The sequence below is a fragment of the Myodes glareolus genome, chromosome 26 (genome assembly GCF_982192425.1).
Source record: "Myodes glareolus chromosome 26, mMyoGla1.1, whole genome shotgun sequence".
NCBI classification, from domain to species: domain Eukaryota; kingdom Metazoa; phylum Chordata; class Mammalia; order Rodentia; family Cricetidae; genus Myodes; species Myodes glareolus.
Window position 1 is genome coordinate 5901916 of NC_142051.1, and position 15207 is coordinate 5917122.

The window sequence follows — 15207 nt, forward strand, 5'->3', positions numbered from 1 at the left end:
CATCACTGCCTCGCAAGACTCTGTCTCAACAACAACAACAACAAGAACAACAACAAAACAAAACAACAAGAAATAACCTCCAAAGACTGGTGGTCGAACACTTTTTTCACATGCAGAAAAGTCATGGGCCCAACCTTAGCACCACAGAGAAGGTGTTAAAAATTAGGGCTAAGCACTCAACTGTAAAAGTTAGAAAAAGAAAGAGTCTCTTAAAAGAACATATCGGAGTTAATTTGGAGATACCAAACAATTGGAAATATGCCCATGGGCCGAGCTATCAAGAGTGTAGGACAGCAGCTCTCTCTGGATCAACATCTGTAAAATAAGCGCAGCTGTGGCTCGCCTCTCTACAGGGTTTTAGATATTAACAATTGTTTTAAGTGTTTGAAAAACAGAACCTAGAATTTAAGTAGAATGGAAAAGGATCAAGAGCAGTAAAGAGGACAAAGCCTGAGATCTTGTTCTGCTTTCTGTTCTGGTTAATCAAAAGGTCTCACGTGAAGACAGGGGTGGAGGTCGGCCAGTGGGAAGGACGGAACACAGGAGGAGATGTCACACACAGAAGGCACCTGGTTTATAACGCCGTGAAAGGCCAGCTGACGTGGGGACAGGTGTGACAGCTATGTCTCCACATGCACGAAAAGTAAATGACCCCTACCTCATAGCATAACCTCCATAAGGATAAGAACTATGTGAAAAACCAATTTTTGAAGGAATTAAAAGAGAATATAAGACCATAGCGGGCGTAGCAAATGGTTAACACCATTATCACCAAGGACGGGAAAATCAAAACCACAGTGAGTTACTCCTGATGGTGTGAGGAGGGCTCCCTGCTAAAGACAACAATGTCAAGGGGCTGGAGAAGGGCGAACCCTCTGCATTCATCCTGTCGGTGGGTCTACACAAATGGTACGGATACTACGGAACACGGAATGGGGAGCAGGTCCTAAAAAATTAGAGCGATTATACGACCTAGAATTCAGATGCTCATCCAAAAGAACTGAAACTGGAATCCCAAAGAGGTCCCTGCAGCTCTCGTCACCAGAAGGAAGATGTGGAGACAGTTCCCAGAAGAAGGCGGATGGATAAAAACACTGTGAAGTAGACGCACAGAGGATGCTGGGCAGGCTTTTTGAAGAAGGAAATACTCCAACAAGTGGCAACACAGGTGGACCTGAAGTAAGCTATGAGCTAGTCTACTGCATGACTCCACTTATACCAAGAGACTAAAGAGGTCACATTCATAGAGTCAAAGGGTATGGAGGTTGCCGAGGGCTGGGGGGAGGTGATGCAGGGAGTCACCCTTCAGTAGGAACATGGTTTCTATCAGGCAAGGTGGACATGCCCTAGAGATCTGGTGTGCAGTGCTGGTCTATGGTCACAAGAACACGTATGGTGTATTTAAACTCCATGAGGAGGGAGAACTGTTACTATTAAAGGCAAGAACGGATACGTGAGGACTGTCTTCATTTGCTCAGGGGTTAGAAGGATTTCTTAACATTGACCCAGCATGAAAAACAAAACATGGAAAACTGATAAAACCCTCCTGCCTTCAAACAAGCACACAAAAAGATAAACTTTGGAGCAGAGAAAACATTTGGAAGGCACAGAACCAGTTCTGATATACAACACGAGAAAAAAAAAAAAGAATACCAAGCTGAATTGCACTAAATCAAATAAGAGAAGCAGGAACTCTACTGTTCCGACAAAAACAAAAGCAACCCACAGTAGCCCTAGCAGGGGACTTACCGTCTTCACTGGTGTGGGGCTCGGTGCCGGCGTCTTGGTCCACTTCCTCTAATGTACCATGCTCACTGTATGGGCTGTCGCTGTTGGGTAAAAATGCATGTGAAACCAGAGTGTTGTTCTCTAAATTAGTAATTAAGACATCAAGGAAAACACAAGACTTCTAGTGCAGAAACACGCCTGGATAATCCGACCACAGAATGCCAGAGCCTTCATTAGTTATCACCTGGCTCTGTGGATGCGCATGCGGATACGTATGTGTATGACAGGTATTGTAACAGTCAGCATCGACGTTGGTGAGCTCTAGAATAACCTAAGCAACTGGACTTTGGGCATGCCTGTGAGGGACCCACCTCACAGGACCCCTAAGAGTGCGGTCCTGATGACAGAAAAGGAGGATGGCAGTCCCTTTAAGGCTTCCCGAGTGCTGATGTGTTCTCAGCAGCTGCTTCACACCTCTGCTGCTTTGATGGACTGTACCCCGGAACTGTGCCTCTGCTGCTGTAATGGAATGTACCCTGGAACTGTGCCTCTGCTGTTGTGATGGGCTGTACCCCGGAACTGTGCCTCTGCTGCTGGAATGGACTGTACCCTGGAACTGTGCCTCTGCTGTTGTGATGGGCTGTACCCCGGAACTGAGCCTCTGCTGCTGTGATGGACTGTACCCCGGAACTGTGTCTCTGCTGTCGTGATGGATGGACTGTACCCCAGAACTGTGCCTCTGCCGCTGTAATGGATGGATTGTACCCCGGAACTGTGCCTCTGCTGCCGTGATGGACTGTACCCCAGAACTGTGCCTCTGCCGCTGTGATGGATGGACTGTACCCCGGAACTGTGCCTCTGCTGCCGTGATGGATGGGCTGTACCCCGGAACTGTGCCTCTGCTGCCGTGATGGATGGGCTGTACCCCGGAACTGTGCCTCTGCTGCCGTGATGGACTGTACCCCAGAACTGTGCCTCTGCCGCTGTGATGGACTGTACCCCAGAACTGAGCCTCTGCTGCTGTGATGGACTGTACCCCGGAACTGTGTCTCTGCTGCTGTAATGGATGGACTGTACCCCAGAACTGTGCCTCTGCTGCCGTGATGGATGGGCTGTACCCCGGAACTGTGCCTCTGCTGCCGTGATGGACTGTACCCCAGAACTGTGCCTCTGCCGCTGTGATGGACTGTACCCCAGAACTGTGCCTCTGCCGCTGTGATGGACTGTACCCCAGAACTGAGCCTCTGCTGCTGTGATGGACTGTACCCCGGAACTGTGTCTCTGCTGCTGTAATGGATGGACTGTACCCCAGAACTGTGTCTCTGCTGCTGTAATGGATGGACTGTACCCCAGAACTGTGTCTCTGCTGCTGTAATGGATGGACTGTACCCCAGAACTGTGCCTCTGCCGCTGTGATGGATGGACTGTATCCCGGAACTGTGCCTCTGCCGCTGTGATCAGTGGACTACACAATGGAACTGAGGCTCTGCTGCCACGATCCACACCCCAGAACTGAGGCAGAACAAACCCTTTTACCCTCAAGTTGCTTTTGTCTGTGTTTTACCACAGCAAAAGGAAAAGTAACTAAAACTTTTGTATGTATACATATATGTATGCACATGTGTGTAAACATGCATATTTATGCATACATGTGTATGTGTATAGATGTATACATGCATACACACATGCATGTATATTTGTGTGCACACATATATTTGTGTGTACATATGTACACAAGTATATGCATAAGTATAGGTGTGTGTGCGCACATGTGTGTACATATGTGTATGTGTGGGTGTGTATGTATTTGTGTGCATGTATGTATGAGAGTACACATATGCATGCACATGCATACACACGCATGTGTGTACATACATGTGCATTTATGCATGTGTAGATGTATGTGTGTGTGTAGATGTATGTGTACATGTGTATGTGTGCATCCATCTTTTACAATACTATTAAGACAGAAGTTTACTTACAGGAAACTAAAAGTATTATAAATAATTTCTACTTAAATAAATACAGATTGGTTGATTTCAGGCAGAATATGTTTGCTTATTGCTCAACAGACTGGGAAGTTTTTTCAAGTTCATCATTTTAACCTACATATAAATTGAGAGTCTTTTGGCTTCTATGAGGTGATTGTCACATCTTTTTTGTTACCACTTCATATGCATGAGAATCACGACTTTTACTATCCTGCTTTGCAACTTTAACATTGCTACCACTATTTGCCTTCAGATGTTTGCTAATAAAAGGTATTGACCACAAATACCACCTGTATTACTCTAAAACTTCCTTTACAGTACCGGGGGACAGGGGTAACTGCCATATTCCCAATTTTGTGTTTAGAAGGAATGGCGCTGGACTAGAGTCTAGTGGGTAAAAGTGCTTGCTGCCCAAGCATGAGGTCCTGAGTTTGAATCCTCAGCACCCACAAAGGCCATGTGTTCCTGCCGCCTAGCGCCGGAGGCCAGATGGGGCTGACCACCATCCTAGCTCCAGGTCAGAAACCTGTATCAGGAGTGAGATGGAGTGTATTGGAGTAAGACACCCGAGGTCCCTCTCACACACAAGTATAACACGCACACAGGTTCCCATGGAAACACTGTAAACAGAAAGTTCTCCAGTCCATACTACCAGCTACAAGGTCATTACAAAGGCCTTTTTGGCAAAAGTAGCAGCAACACCACGCTCTGGATCCAATCCACACACACTGGGTATCCACACACTTTGTCTTTTGACACAACAAAGAAGGCGGCAGCAGATTGTACTTACAACAGCCCCACACCTGGGGGAGTGCCAAGCATAGCTCCCACACTGGCCTCAAAGTAAATAAGACTGAAGATGAAGCTATGTGTCTCGGCATGATTGGATTTGTTCACTTATCTTCCCAGAGGAAGACTTTAGTTGGCACCTGCCATACACATGTCCGTCAATATTGCTGAACTGAATTTCGTGTGTAACATTGCCGCTACGGCACAGAACTGGAATACAGCATGCTTGGCTCCTAATTCTGGAAATAGCAACACCCAATTTTCTTCTTTATTTTTTGGTTTTTGACAGGAGTTTTTGTAGTTTTTGGAGCCTATCCTGTAACTAGCTCTTGTAGACCAGGTTGGCCTCAAACTCACAGAGATACACCTGCCTCTGCCTCCCAAGTGCTGGGATTAAAGGCATGTGCCAACACTGCCCGACTTTAATTTTTTTTTTAACACCCACACTGCTTTCTTAACCACTACACTGCATATGACTTAAGTGGGGGGAAAGAAACATTTTCCGTTATTTTCTTATCTCTTAGGTACTTGTTCCACATCTCTGCAGTCTGGGTAAGGGAATGGGACTCGGTGGTCTCCTGAGAAGGGTGCAGAATGTAGCATGTGGGTGTGTCTCCTTCAGAGCTACCCTGGGAAGATTCATGTGTTTTGGAACCAGATGCATAGCTGTTATGGTTCCACTGAATTCTCCAAAATTCATGCGTTGGAATTGGAACCCCTAATTCCCATGTGGATATTCTCAAGTGGGACCAACTGGGGAAATTCAAGGGCACTGAGGTCATGGTGGGGCCACAGAGTTATGGGCATGCACACCGGTTTCTCGTTCTCACCATTCGATATTGTCTACCTTGTTAGGGAACAGAAAGGTCTCCCTATAAGACCTCCCAGCCTCTGTAACTGTGAGAAGTTCCTTCTTTCTAAGTGACTCAGCCTGTGGTATTCTGTCACAGTAACGAAGAATAGGCCAAGATCCCTGGGCTGTTCCCAGTTACTATTAAATACTATCAATACTAAACACTAACCATTGGGTGTACTCATTGACCTCTTATTTTGAAGAGTGTTCTTGATAAATAAACCACTGATAAACAAGTGCCCTGACAAGCTGGCATAGCAGAGGGCCTCAAGACTGGAGACTTCTTTTGTTAATTATGATTTATAGAAAAGTGACTGAAACACACATATCAACTACCAAATACCGAGCACAGACATTTTACTATCTCTGACTCTCACTCATACTTGGCTGGGAAGTGATACCATGTTAAAAATTTTTAGTCTCAAAACATATTACTACAAATTTGTTCATAATGACCCATACTACTATAATACTTATTTGTAAAAGTGAAAATGAAAATAAATAAGAATAAAAATATATTTGATTGATGGAGCTCCTATGAAAAGAGAACATCAAGATATTTGTCCTGTAATCAACCTATCTGATTAGGCCGGGACACAGAGCGTGTCTGCCATGCACACACAAGGTGCTTGATCCCTGGCACTGAGAAACCAAAACCCAGACCCAAATAAAACCCAAGAATGGAAATGAAGTCTGTTAATTCAGTCAGTCATTGTTTCTTGATTTAGTATAGTACTAAAAATTAATATCTCTCTCTCTCTGGCATCAAAATTCTTAGGCTTTGTGTCTGTGTCTCTCCGACACAGATTTCTCTATGTTGCCTTGCCTGTCCTGGAACTCGCCATGTAAACCAGGCTGGCCAGTGCACCGCTAAGCACACCCTTATATAAACAAACTCTTAAAAAAACAAAGCCCTTACTCTTTACAGAGGCACAAATAGGTCAAAATTATCTACACAAGAGTAGTCTGACAGTATGCTTCCATAATAAAGCCCCGGCACCATAAATTTTACTGTTCTAACTTAAATGCTACAGTTGCTCTTTATTCTTTTTAAAAAAATTAAAAGCATTGGTAGCTTATGGACAATTCATTTTATTTTATTTTGTAGATGTTTATGTATATATGGTACATGCATGTTTATGCTGGTGTAGTAGCTCATGTGTGTGCACATAGAAAGAAGCTAGAGCTTTGTTTGTGTGTGTGTGTGTGTGTGTGTGTGTGTGTGTTGTATGCTAGTGTAGTGGCTCATGTGTGCACATGTAGTGTATGCATGTATATGCTGGTGTAGTGGCTCATGTGTGCACATGTAGTGTATGCATGTGTATGCTAGTGTAGTGGCTCATATGTGTACATGTAGTATATGCATGTGTATGCTAGTGTAGTGGCTCATGTGTACACATGTAGTATATGCATGTGTATACTAGTCTAGTGGCTCATGTGTGCACATGTAGTGTATGCATGTATATGCTGGTGTAGTGGCTCATGTGTGCACATGTAGTATATGCATGTGTATACTAGTGTAGTGGCTCATGTGTGCACATGTAGTATATGCATGTGTATACTAGTGTAGTGGCTCATGTGTGCACATGTAGTGTATGCATGTATATGCTAGTGTAGTGGCTCACATGTGTGCACAGAGAAGCTAGAGCCTGTGACCAATGTCTTCCTCTACTGTTTCTGCCCTTATTTTTTGAAACAGGGTCTCTAACTGAACCTGGAGTTCGCTGTCTGGAGGAGCAGGATAGCCAGTGAGCTCCCAGCACCCTCTGCTTTTGCGCCTCAGTGCTGGAGTTACAGACACAATGCTGTACCTAACTTTAACGCAGGTGCTGGGGATCTGAACTCGGGTCGTGATTCCGCAGCGAGGACATTAAACCCCTCAGCCCACCATCCAGTCGGATGTGTCCCTGAGAGGGAGGACTCTGTCCGTGGACTCACCAGTAGTCGCCTCCAGCCATACATTTCTCGTACACGGGGCCATCCAGCTCTTTAGCATCTGGGAAGATGCTTTCATGATGGATGATGATGGTCTTCACGATTTCGTTCACGTGTGCCTGGCAAGATACTTGGTCCTGTATTTCTGGAACAGGCATCAGCGTTGGGCCGAAGCAAATGGCCAGATTGTAAGGGTCCATCATGTTCTCGTCGCTGTACTGGGAAAGGCTGCAGACAGAAGCAAGAAGAGCTTGTCAATGGGGAGCTGGGGAAAGAGAGTGCTTAATAGGATACTTTGTATTTTGAATTTATTTTACTTAAAAAAGTGTGTTATGCATTTGTATATGTGTGTGCATTAGCATATGTGTGTGTGCACACATGACTGTGCAGGTGGCTTATGGAGGTCCTAAGGGCATGCCAGGTCTCCTGGAGCTGGACTTACAGGTGGTTGGGTTGAGTTACCAGATGGGGGTGCTGGGATCTGAACTCACATCCTATGGAAGAGTAGGGCATAGTCTTCATGACCGAGCCATCCCTCCAGCACCCTTACCTCATATTTTGAAAACATGGATTAAACAATTTATTTTTTAAGCCATTAGAGGAAAAATGATACCCATTCTACTTAATTGAACCCCAACGAGAGTAAGATGACTACGACCCACTAGGCAGGAAATGAGGGAACAAACATCCTCTTTGTGTGAGTGAGAGGCACTTCCTAAAGTCCTGCGTCTAAAACATCAGCTGTAACAGAGCTAAGGACCACGATTAGAGTTTCCCCAGTAGATGTTAAGGTGGAGGTTCATGAATGCACCTTTAGTGGCTCTGCGCTGTGCCGTCCAATTTTCATAAAGCCATATGGTTATGCCTTTACATCTGCCTTACCTCTCAAAGGCATCTTACTTTTCAACCTTTCCCCGCTTAGAAATCTTGTAAAATTTTTTTTTAAAAAACTAGAATAAAAGCACAACCATCTTTTTTCATTTTTTCGAGGAGGCGAGGAACACTGTGAGTTGATAACCTTCTCTGTGTGTCTGTATCCCTTATGCCACAAAAGATGCTGAAAGGAACAAGACAAAGGGCAATCCTTAAATCTCTTATTGTTCCATCTAAGATGGGAAAGCTCTGGGGACATTGCTGGCTCTCTGAGACTAATTTCTAAACTCAGTATTACTGATATTTATGATATTTTTATAAAATATTACAGATATTTCACAAGCGACTACCAGTCAGCCAGCTCTTTAATGTCTGGCCTCTAACACACAGGGAATTTGCAATTCTTTGGAGAGTTTGGAGGCATTATCTCTCAGTGTATAGAATGTCACCCACGAAAGGAACATAAAATGCGGGTGAGCAGATGACAAGTGGAAGGAAAAAGGAGACTCAGCTGCCTTTGTGAGATGGTGACAGACACAAAGAATCTGAGACACCACCCGACGTGGCACTTCAGCCCTTAGTGGAGAGAAGATAGTGGAGAGAGAGAGGAAAAGGCGAAAAATGATCCCCACGGCTACCATATGCCCTTCCCTTCTGCCATTTCTCAAATATACAGTAAAAAAAAAAAAAACAAAAAACCAAAAAACCTTTCACATTGCCACCAGGCTACTGAGTGACAGATCACCTTCAAAACTCACACCTGAGCTCAGTGGGAAGAGTCAGGCTTAATTTTTCTAGGTCTTTATTTTAGTCTCGACTTGAAGAATATAAACTTGAGTTAAAAACCTGTGATTTCCAAGTTTTGATTTTACAGAAGAAAAGAACAGTTGATCCCTGGGATGAGGTGGGGGCCCTCATCTGTCCTTAGGGGCAAGTGCAGGTATCTGTGGGCAGTACCAACAAACAGTGCCAGCTGCCCGACTCATGAGGCATTTGCCATTCAATTGAGCTTCACCAAGAGTTGCATTCAGGCCTCAAGAACTTTCTTGGTTGGAATACTGCTTTCCTAGGTCATTGTGTCAGAAAAACTCACAGAACAGCACTGCTGGCCCCGTGGGGTACACATCAGTTGAGGGAGGGGAATGCGCACATTTTCAAGGCAATCCTGGGCTCTGACAGCTGCTTGGGTGACCAAGCTTAGTCAAGGGGAGCCGCGGGCAGCATCTGTTTACGGTAGACACAGTTCATATTCATTTTCAGGTAGCACTTCTCTCCAAATGGCTTCCTACCCCACTTTGGGAATGTTTTAGGTACCCTATGGTGAGCCGCAGAGCCTCATTCCATTCTCCCTGTATGCGATTCCCTAGTGTATACTCCATGGCTCTTGTGGCCAATCTGAGTGGGTTTGATTTGAGAACTAGCTAGCAGGGTTGTCACGAGTCTCCGTGGCTTCTGTGAGTGCGAAATGCCATTGAAACACAGGTTAAAAAAAAAGATTCTCAATTGAAGAAGGGAGAACCTGTACTAGGTTGAGAACACATCGCCCTCTGCTCACTTAGCAGTTGACTCTGGAATCAGCTCTGTGACCTTTTAGCTGCTTAACTGCAACCTGGCAAAGCAAGACCACTTTTAGATGGCTCTGAGGGAGACGGGCCTACAGTGGAACCTGCTCATCAGCAAGCAACATCACTGAAAAACCACGCTGCCCGATCAAGAGTCAAGTTTTGAAAACAATGTAATGCTTTCTTCAGATTCCTGTTTCAACGCAGTAGCAACTGCAAGACAAATGTTTTCTTCTTGACAAGGACTCAATACAGCGAATGTGTGAAAATTCTGCTTTTGGATTGATGTCTAAGCCATCTATAATCCCCCTCTATCCTGACTACATTAATTTCTTTCTTTCTTTTTTTTTTTTTGGCTAGGAGAAGGTGGTTCACATCATTTTGACAAAAACATTAATGATATGGGCTCTGCATGGAAGTTGGAAAAGACACATATTTCACTGGAAAGTGTTATTTATAGCAGTGTTCTGGATATTTTGCATTTATGGGCAGCCACAGTTTCTCCAGACTTTTCATGTATCATAAAAAGGCCTTGATCTCCGGAGGTAAAAAATGTGCCCTCGGCTTACATTCAATCACTCCCCCTTTGATTCTGCTGATGGATGGAACTCCACACACACGGCATAGCACTCAAGAACACAGCCGGAATGCAGATGGGCATGTTGATAGGACATGGGGGTACTTACTGATTGAGGAAGGCAAACAGATATCTCATCACTATAAGGACCGACCTGGGCAAGGTCAAGAGCAGTTTGCGGATGTGAAGCGCTCTCTCATAGAGATTATCTATTCCTGCAGGACAGAAGGGGACAAGGTCACATTCAGGGCAGATCATTGCAGCTCCCCTTACAGGGACACACCCAAACAGCAGTACCACCTTGCCCATGGCAGGAAGTAGTCACTGGTGTGTGCCACCATCTCCAGGGCTGGTGTTTTCTCTATCACCAGCATCTGCTGTTTCTCCTGAATTTGCTGTCCTTACCTGCCTTCCTCTCTCTTTCTCGACCCAGTTTTTGAGAGAGGGTCTCATGTACCCCTGATGACCTCAAATTCAAAACCCTTTGGTCTTCGCTTCACAAGGGTCGGGGTAACAGGTAAGTACCACACTGGTTTGCTTTATGTGATGGCCACAGTCTTGGCCTTGAGTGCTTTATAGTCCTTTTACATTCAGAAGCCGCTTCCCTCCTGTGCCAGTGCTATAATATTTGCTGCGCATATGGTCCCAGTGCCTTCTTTCTGTTTGTGAACTAAGCCAGCTTTCTGAGATATGGCAACATTAATGCCTATCTGTCTGTCTATCTACATACCCATCTATCTATACATCCATATATATCAATACATATTAATATATATTATATATCAACACATATATACACACACACAAACATACACATACCAATGTATGTCTCTATCCATCTATCAATATATACCAACACATATATCTATGTATCAATACATATGGATCCATATATAGATATATACACACAAACACACATATATATTAATGCATTATCTATCCGTCTAGATATACCAACATATATATCAATACACATATATCTATATGTAGATATAGATACAGAGCAATGTATCTATCTATCTCAATGTTTTGAAGCTGTCCTGTGATTTTGTATTATGGCTGCTTCTTGACTGTTCTGGAGGTACCGATAATCAGACCCCGTCCTGAGCTGCTGACGCCACGCGCTTCCCTCTGTCTCTGGTGGGCCCATCACCGATGATCCCACTATTCACTTCCCTTGTAGGTTTCATCACGTCTCACTCGGATGACTACGATGCTCTCCTTCCTAGTTTGTCTTTCAAATTAACTTGTGGTGATCAACCTTGACTTGGGGTCACAAGGGGAGGGTTCGAAATCCCTGGGATTTGTCCACGCAGCCAAGGCTGGAAACCATGGCCCCATTACTCATACCAAGCTCATTTTCCCGGAATTCTGACTGCTGACTCAGACTGGTTTCCATCTACTATCAAAGTGGGCATTTTGTTTTACCCTCCATGCAGCTGAAAAGGTATGAAAAATATATGAATATTTTTTGCTCAACCACATAGCACGTAACTTATCAGGGTGAGTGGGAACGGACACTTCGGCTCTACCCCTGAGGATGCCCAGCTGAAATGAAGCCTGCTCATCTCCCAGGAAACAGGAGTTCAGAAACCTTCTACCCCAATCAGTAACTAATAGTATGAGTGTAGTTATCATGTACTGGATATGGATAGTTCACTGTCTTATGTGTAATGTATTTTGAAATGGGGAAAAAAAACCCACCATGAATTGGGGTGGGGGAGGCAACATGTACTGAATATAAAGACCTATTTGACAAGAACTTTATATCCTCGAAGAAAGAAATTGAGGAGGATACCAGAAAATGGAAAGATCTCCCCTGTTCTTGGATTGGGAGAATCAACATAGTAAAAATGGCAATTCTACCAAAAGCAATCTATAGATTCAATGCAATTCCCATCAAAATCCCATCAAACTTCTTCACAGACCTTGAGAGAATAATAATCAAGTTTATATGGAAAAACAAAAAACCCAGGATAGCCAAAACAATCTTATACAATAAAGGAACTTCTGGAGGCATTACCATCCCTGACTTCAAACTCTATTACAGAGCAACAGTATTGAAAACAGCTTGGTATTGGCATAACAACAGAGAAGTTGACATATGGAATCGAATAGAAGACCCGGGTATTAACCCACAAACATATGAACACCTGATATTTGACAAGGGAGCTAAAGGCATACAATGGAAGAAGGAAAGCATCTTTAACAAATGGTGCTGGCATAACTGGATGTCAACCTGTAGAAGAATGAAAATAGATCCATATCTATCACCATGCACAAAACTCAAGTCCAAATGGATTAAAGACCTCAACATTAATCTGACCACTTTGAAACTGATAGAAGAGAAAGTGGGAAGTAGTCTACAAGATATAGGCACAGGAGACCAGTTCCTAAGCAGAACCCCAGGAGCTCAGACAATAAGAGAAGCAATGAATAAATGGGACCTCCTGAAACTGAGAAGCTTCTGTAAAGCAAAGGACACTGTCAGTAAGACCAAAAGGCTACCTTCTGACTGGGAGAAGATCTTCACAAATCCCTCATCAGACAAAGGTCTGATCTCCAAAATATACAAATAACTCAAGAAACTAGACACTAAAACTCTAACTAACCCAATTAAAAAATGGGGTACTGAACTGAACAGAGAATTCACAACAGATGAACTTCGAATGGCCAAAAGGCACTTAAGGTCATGCTCAACCTCCTTAGTGATCAGGGAAATGCAAATCAAAACCACTTTGAGATACCATCTTACACCTGTCAGAATAGCTAAAGTCAAAAACACCAATGATAGCCTATGCTGGAGAGGATGTGGGGTAAGGGGAACACTCATCCATTGTTGGTGGGAATGCAAACTCGTGCAGCCACTGTGGAAATCAGTGTGGCGGTTTCTCAGGAAACTGGGAGTCAACCTCCCGCAGGACCCAGCAATTCCACTCTTGGGAATATACCCTAGAGATTCCCTAACATACTACAAAAGCATTTGTTCTACTATGTTCATAGCAGCAATATTTGTAATAGCCAGCACCTGGAAACAGCCTAGGTGCCCCTCAATAGAAGAATGGTTAAAAAAGGTGTGGAACATATACACATTAGAGTTTTACTCAGCGGTAAAAAAACAATGACATCTTGAATTTTGCATGCAAATGGATGGAAATAGAAAACGCTTTACTGAGTGAGGTAAGCCAGACCCAAAAAGAGGAATATGGTATGTATTCACTCATAAGTGGATTCTAACCATAATTAAAGGTCTTTGAGCCTATTATTCGTGATCCTAGAGAAGCTAAATAAGAAGATAAACCTGATGAAGATTATTTAGCTACCCGCCAGGAGGTAGGAAATAGACAAGAGTCCCAGGTAACCTCGGGTGCATGGGGCAGGTGGGAGGGTTGTTGGAAGGGGAGAGGGTTAGAGAGAAGGGAGTAGGGGAGGAATGGGGAAAGCTCGGTGGCCTGGGAGGGGGAGAGTGAGGAAGGATGAATATGGGATCAGGGAAGAATATATTTCAAATAAGGGAGTCATTTTAGGGTTTACAGGAGACTTGATTATATATGGGATCCCAGGTCCAAGGAGAGATCCCCAGATTGTTCTCTGGACAGAGGAGAGGGTGCCTGAACCGACCGTGGCCCATAACCATACTGATGTATATTTTGCTTATCACCATAGATCCTTCATCTGGCGAAGGACGGCAATACAGACGGAGACCCACATTGGAGCACCGGACTGAGCCCCCCAAGGTCCAAATGAGGAGCAGAAGGAGGAAGAACATGAAAAAGAAAATCAGGACTGCAAGGGATGCTATCACCCACTGATACAAGGGAACGGATCTAATGAGAGTTTACCAAGGCCAGTTGGACTGGGACTGAACGAGGACGTGTTCTAACCAGATTCTTGGAATTTGGCCGGATTCTCTGAATGTGGCTGGCCCGAAGTCTTTCTGAAAAGCCATTGACTATGATACTGGGACTTGTTTCCTCTGCATATACTGGATTTTGGGGATCCAGTCTGTTTGGATACTCACCTGCCTGGACCTGGAGGGAGGGGGGAGGAACTTGAACTTCCCACAGGGCAGGAAACCCTGACTGCCCTAAGGGACGAAGAGGGAGGAGGAGAGGGAGTGGGGGGACTGGGAGGGTGTTGGGAAGAGGGGCGGAAATGGAAACTTTTATAATTTAATAAAATTTACTCAAAAAAATAAATATATCAAGAAAAAAAAATAAAGCATTTTGGGGGGGTCTAGATTAGAGCTGAAAACAAGATCCAGAAAGCAAATAATACAAAATGCTGTCACTGTATAGTTAGCCCTCCCTCCCCTGAGACAGGGTTTCTCTGTGGAACAGCCCTGATTGTCCTGGAACTCACTTTTGTAGACCAGGCTGGCCTCGAACTCAGAGATCTGTCTGCCTCTGCCTCCTGAGTGCTGGGATTAAAGGTGTGTGCCATCCCTCTGGAGGCGTTAGTCTGATGCTATGAACCTCTTGCATAGATTAAGACCCTCTTCATCTCTCTGTTCTAAACTCAGTCTCTTTTTTCCTGGAAGGCAGTTTGTACATGAAATTCACAGCAACATCATTTATAATAGCTCAAAAGTGGGAACAACTCAGATATTGGTAGACAAATGGATGGATAAGTCTAATGTGGCATAGTCATGCACTGGAAAATTACTCAGCCATAAAGAGGAAGGCTATTCCATGGATGAACCATGAGGACACCACTCTAAACAAAGCAAGCCATCCACAAAGGGACAATTATTCAATGATACCATTTACACGAGTCACCTATATTATATCATAAAAGCTGAGCTGCAAGGGCCTGGAGGAAGAGAGGAAAGCAACAGCTATTGTCTGATGGCTTCCAAGAAATAAACAGCGACAGTGGGGTCACAGTGCTGTGAATGCA

The 15207-nt window shown here is 44.2% G+C and overlaps 1 protein-coding gene across 2 annotated transcripts in view; it reads right to left on the reverse strand.

Annotated features, from left to right (window-relative positions):
- The window catches only part of Srgap1 (SLIT-ROBO Rho GTPase activating protein 1), a 274372-nt gene that overhangs the window by 19358 nt on the left and 239807 nt on the right, over positions 1-15207 (reverse strand). For both annotated transcript variants that reach the window (XM_085683398.2, XM_085683397.2), the window contains exons 16-18: positions 10418-10523; positions 7300-7524; positions 1750-1829 (exon numbers count right to left, since the gene is read on the reverse strand). In XM_085683398.2, the coding sequence (XP_085539524.1) occupies positions 1750-1829; positions 7300-7524; positions 10418-10523 (411 nt within the window). The remainder of the gene's footprint in view (positions 1-1749; positions 1830-7299; positions 7525-10417; positions 10524-15207) is intronic.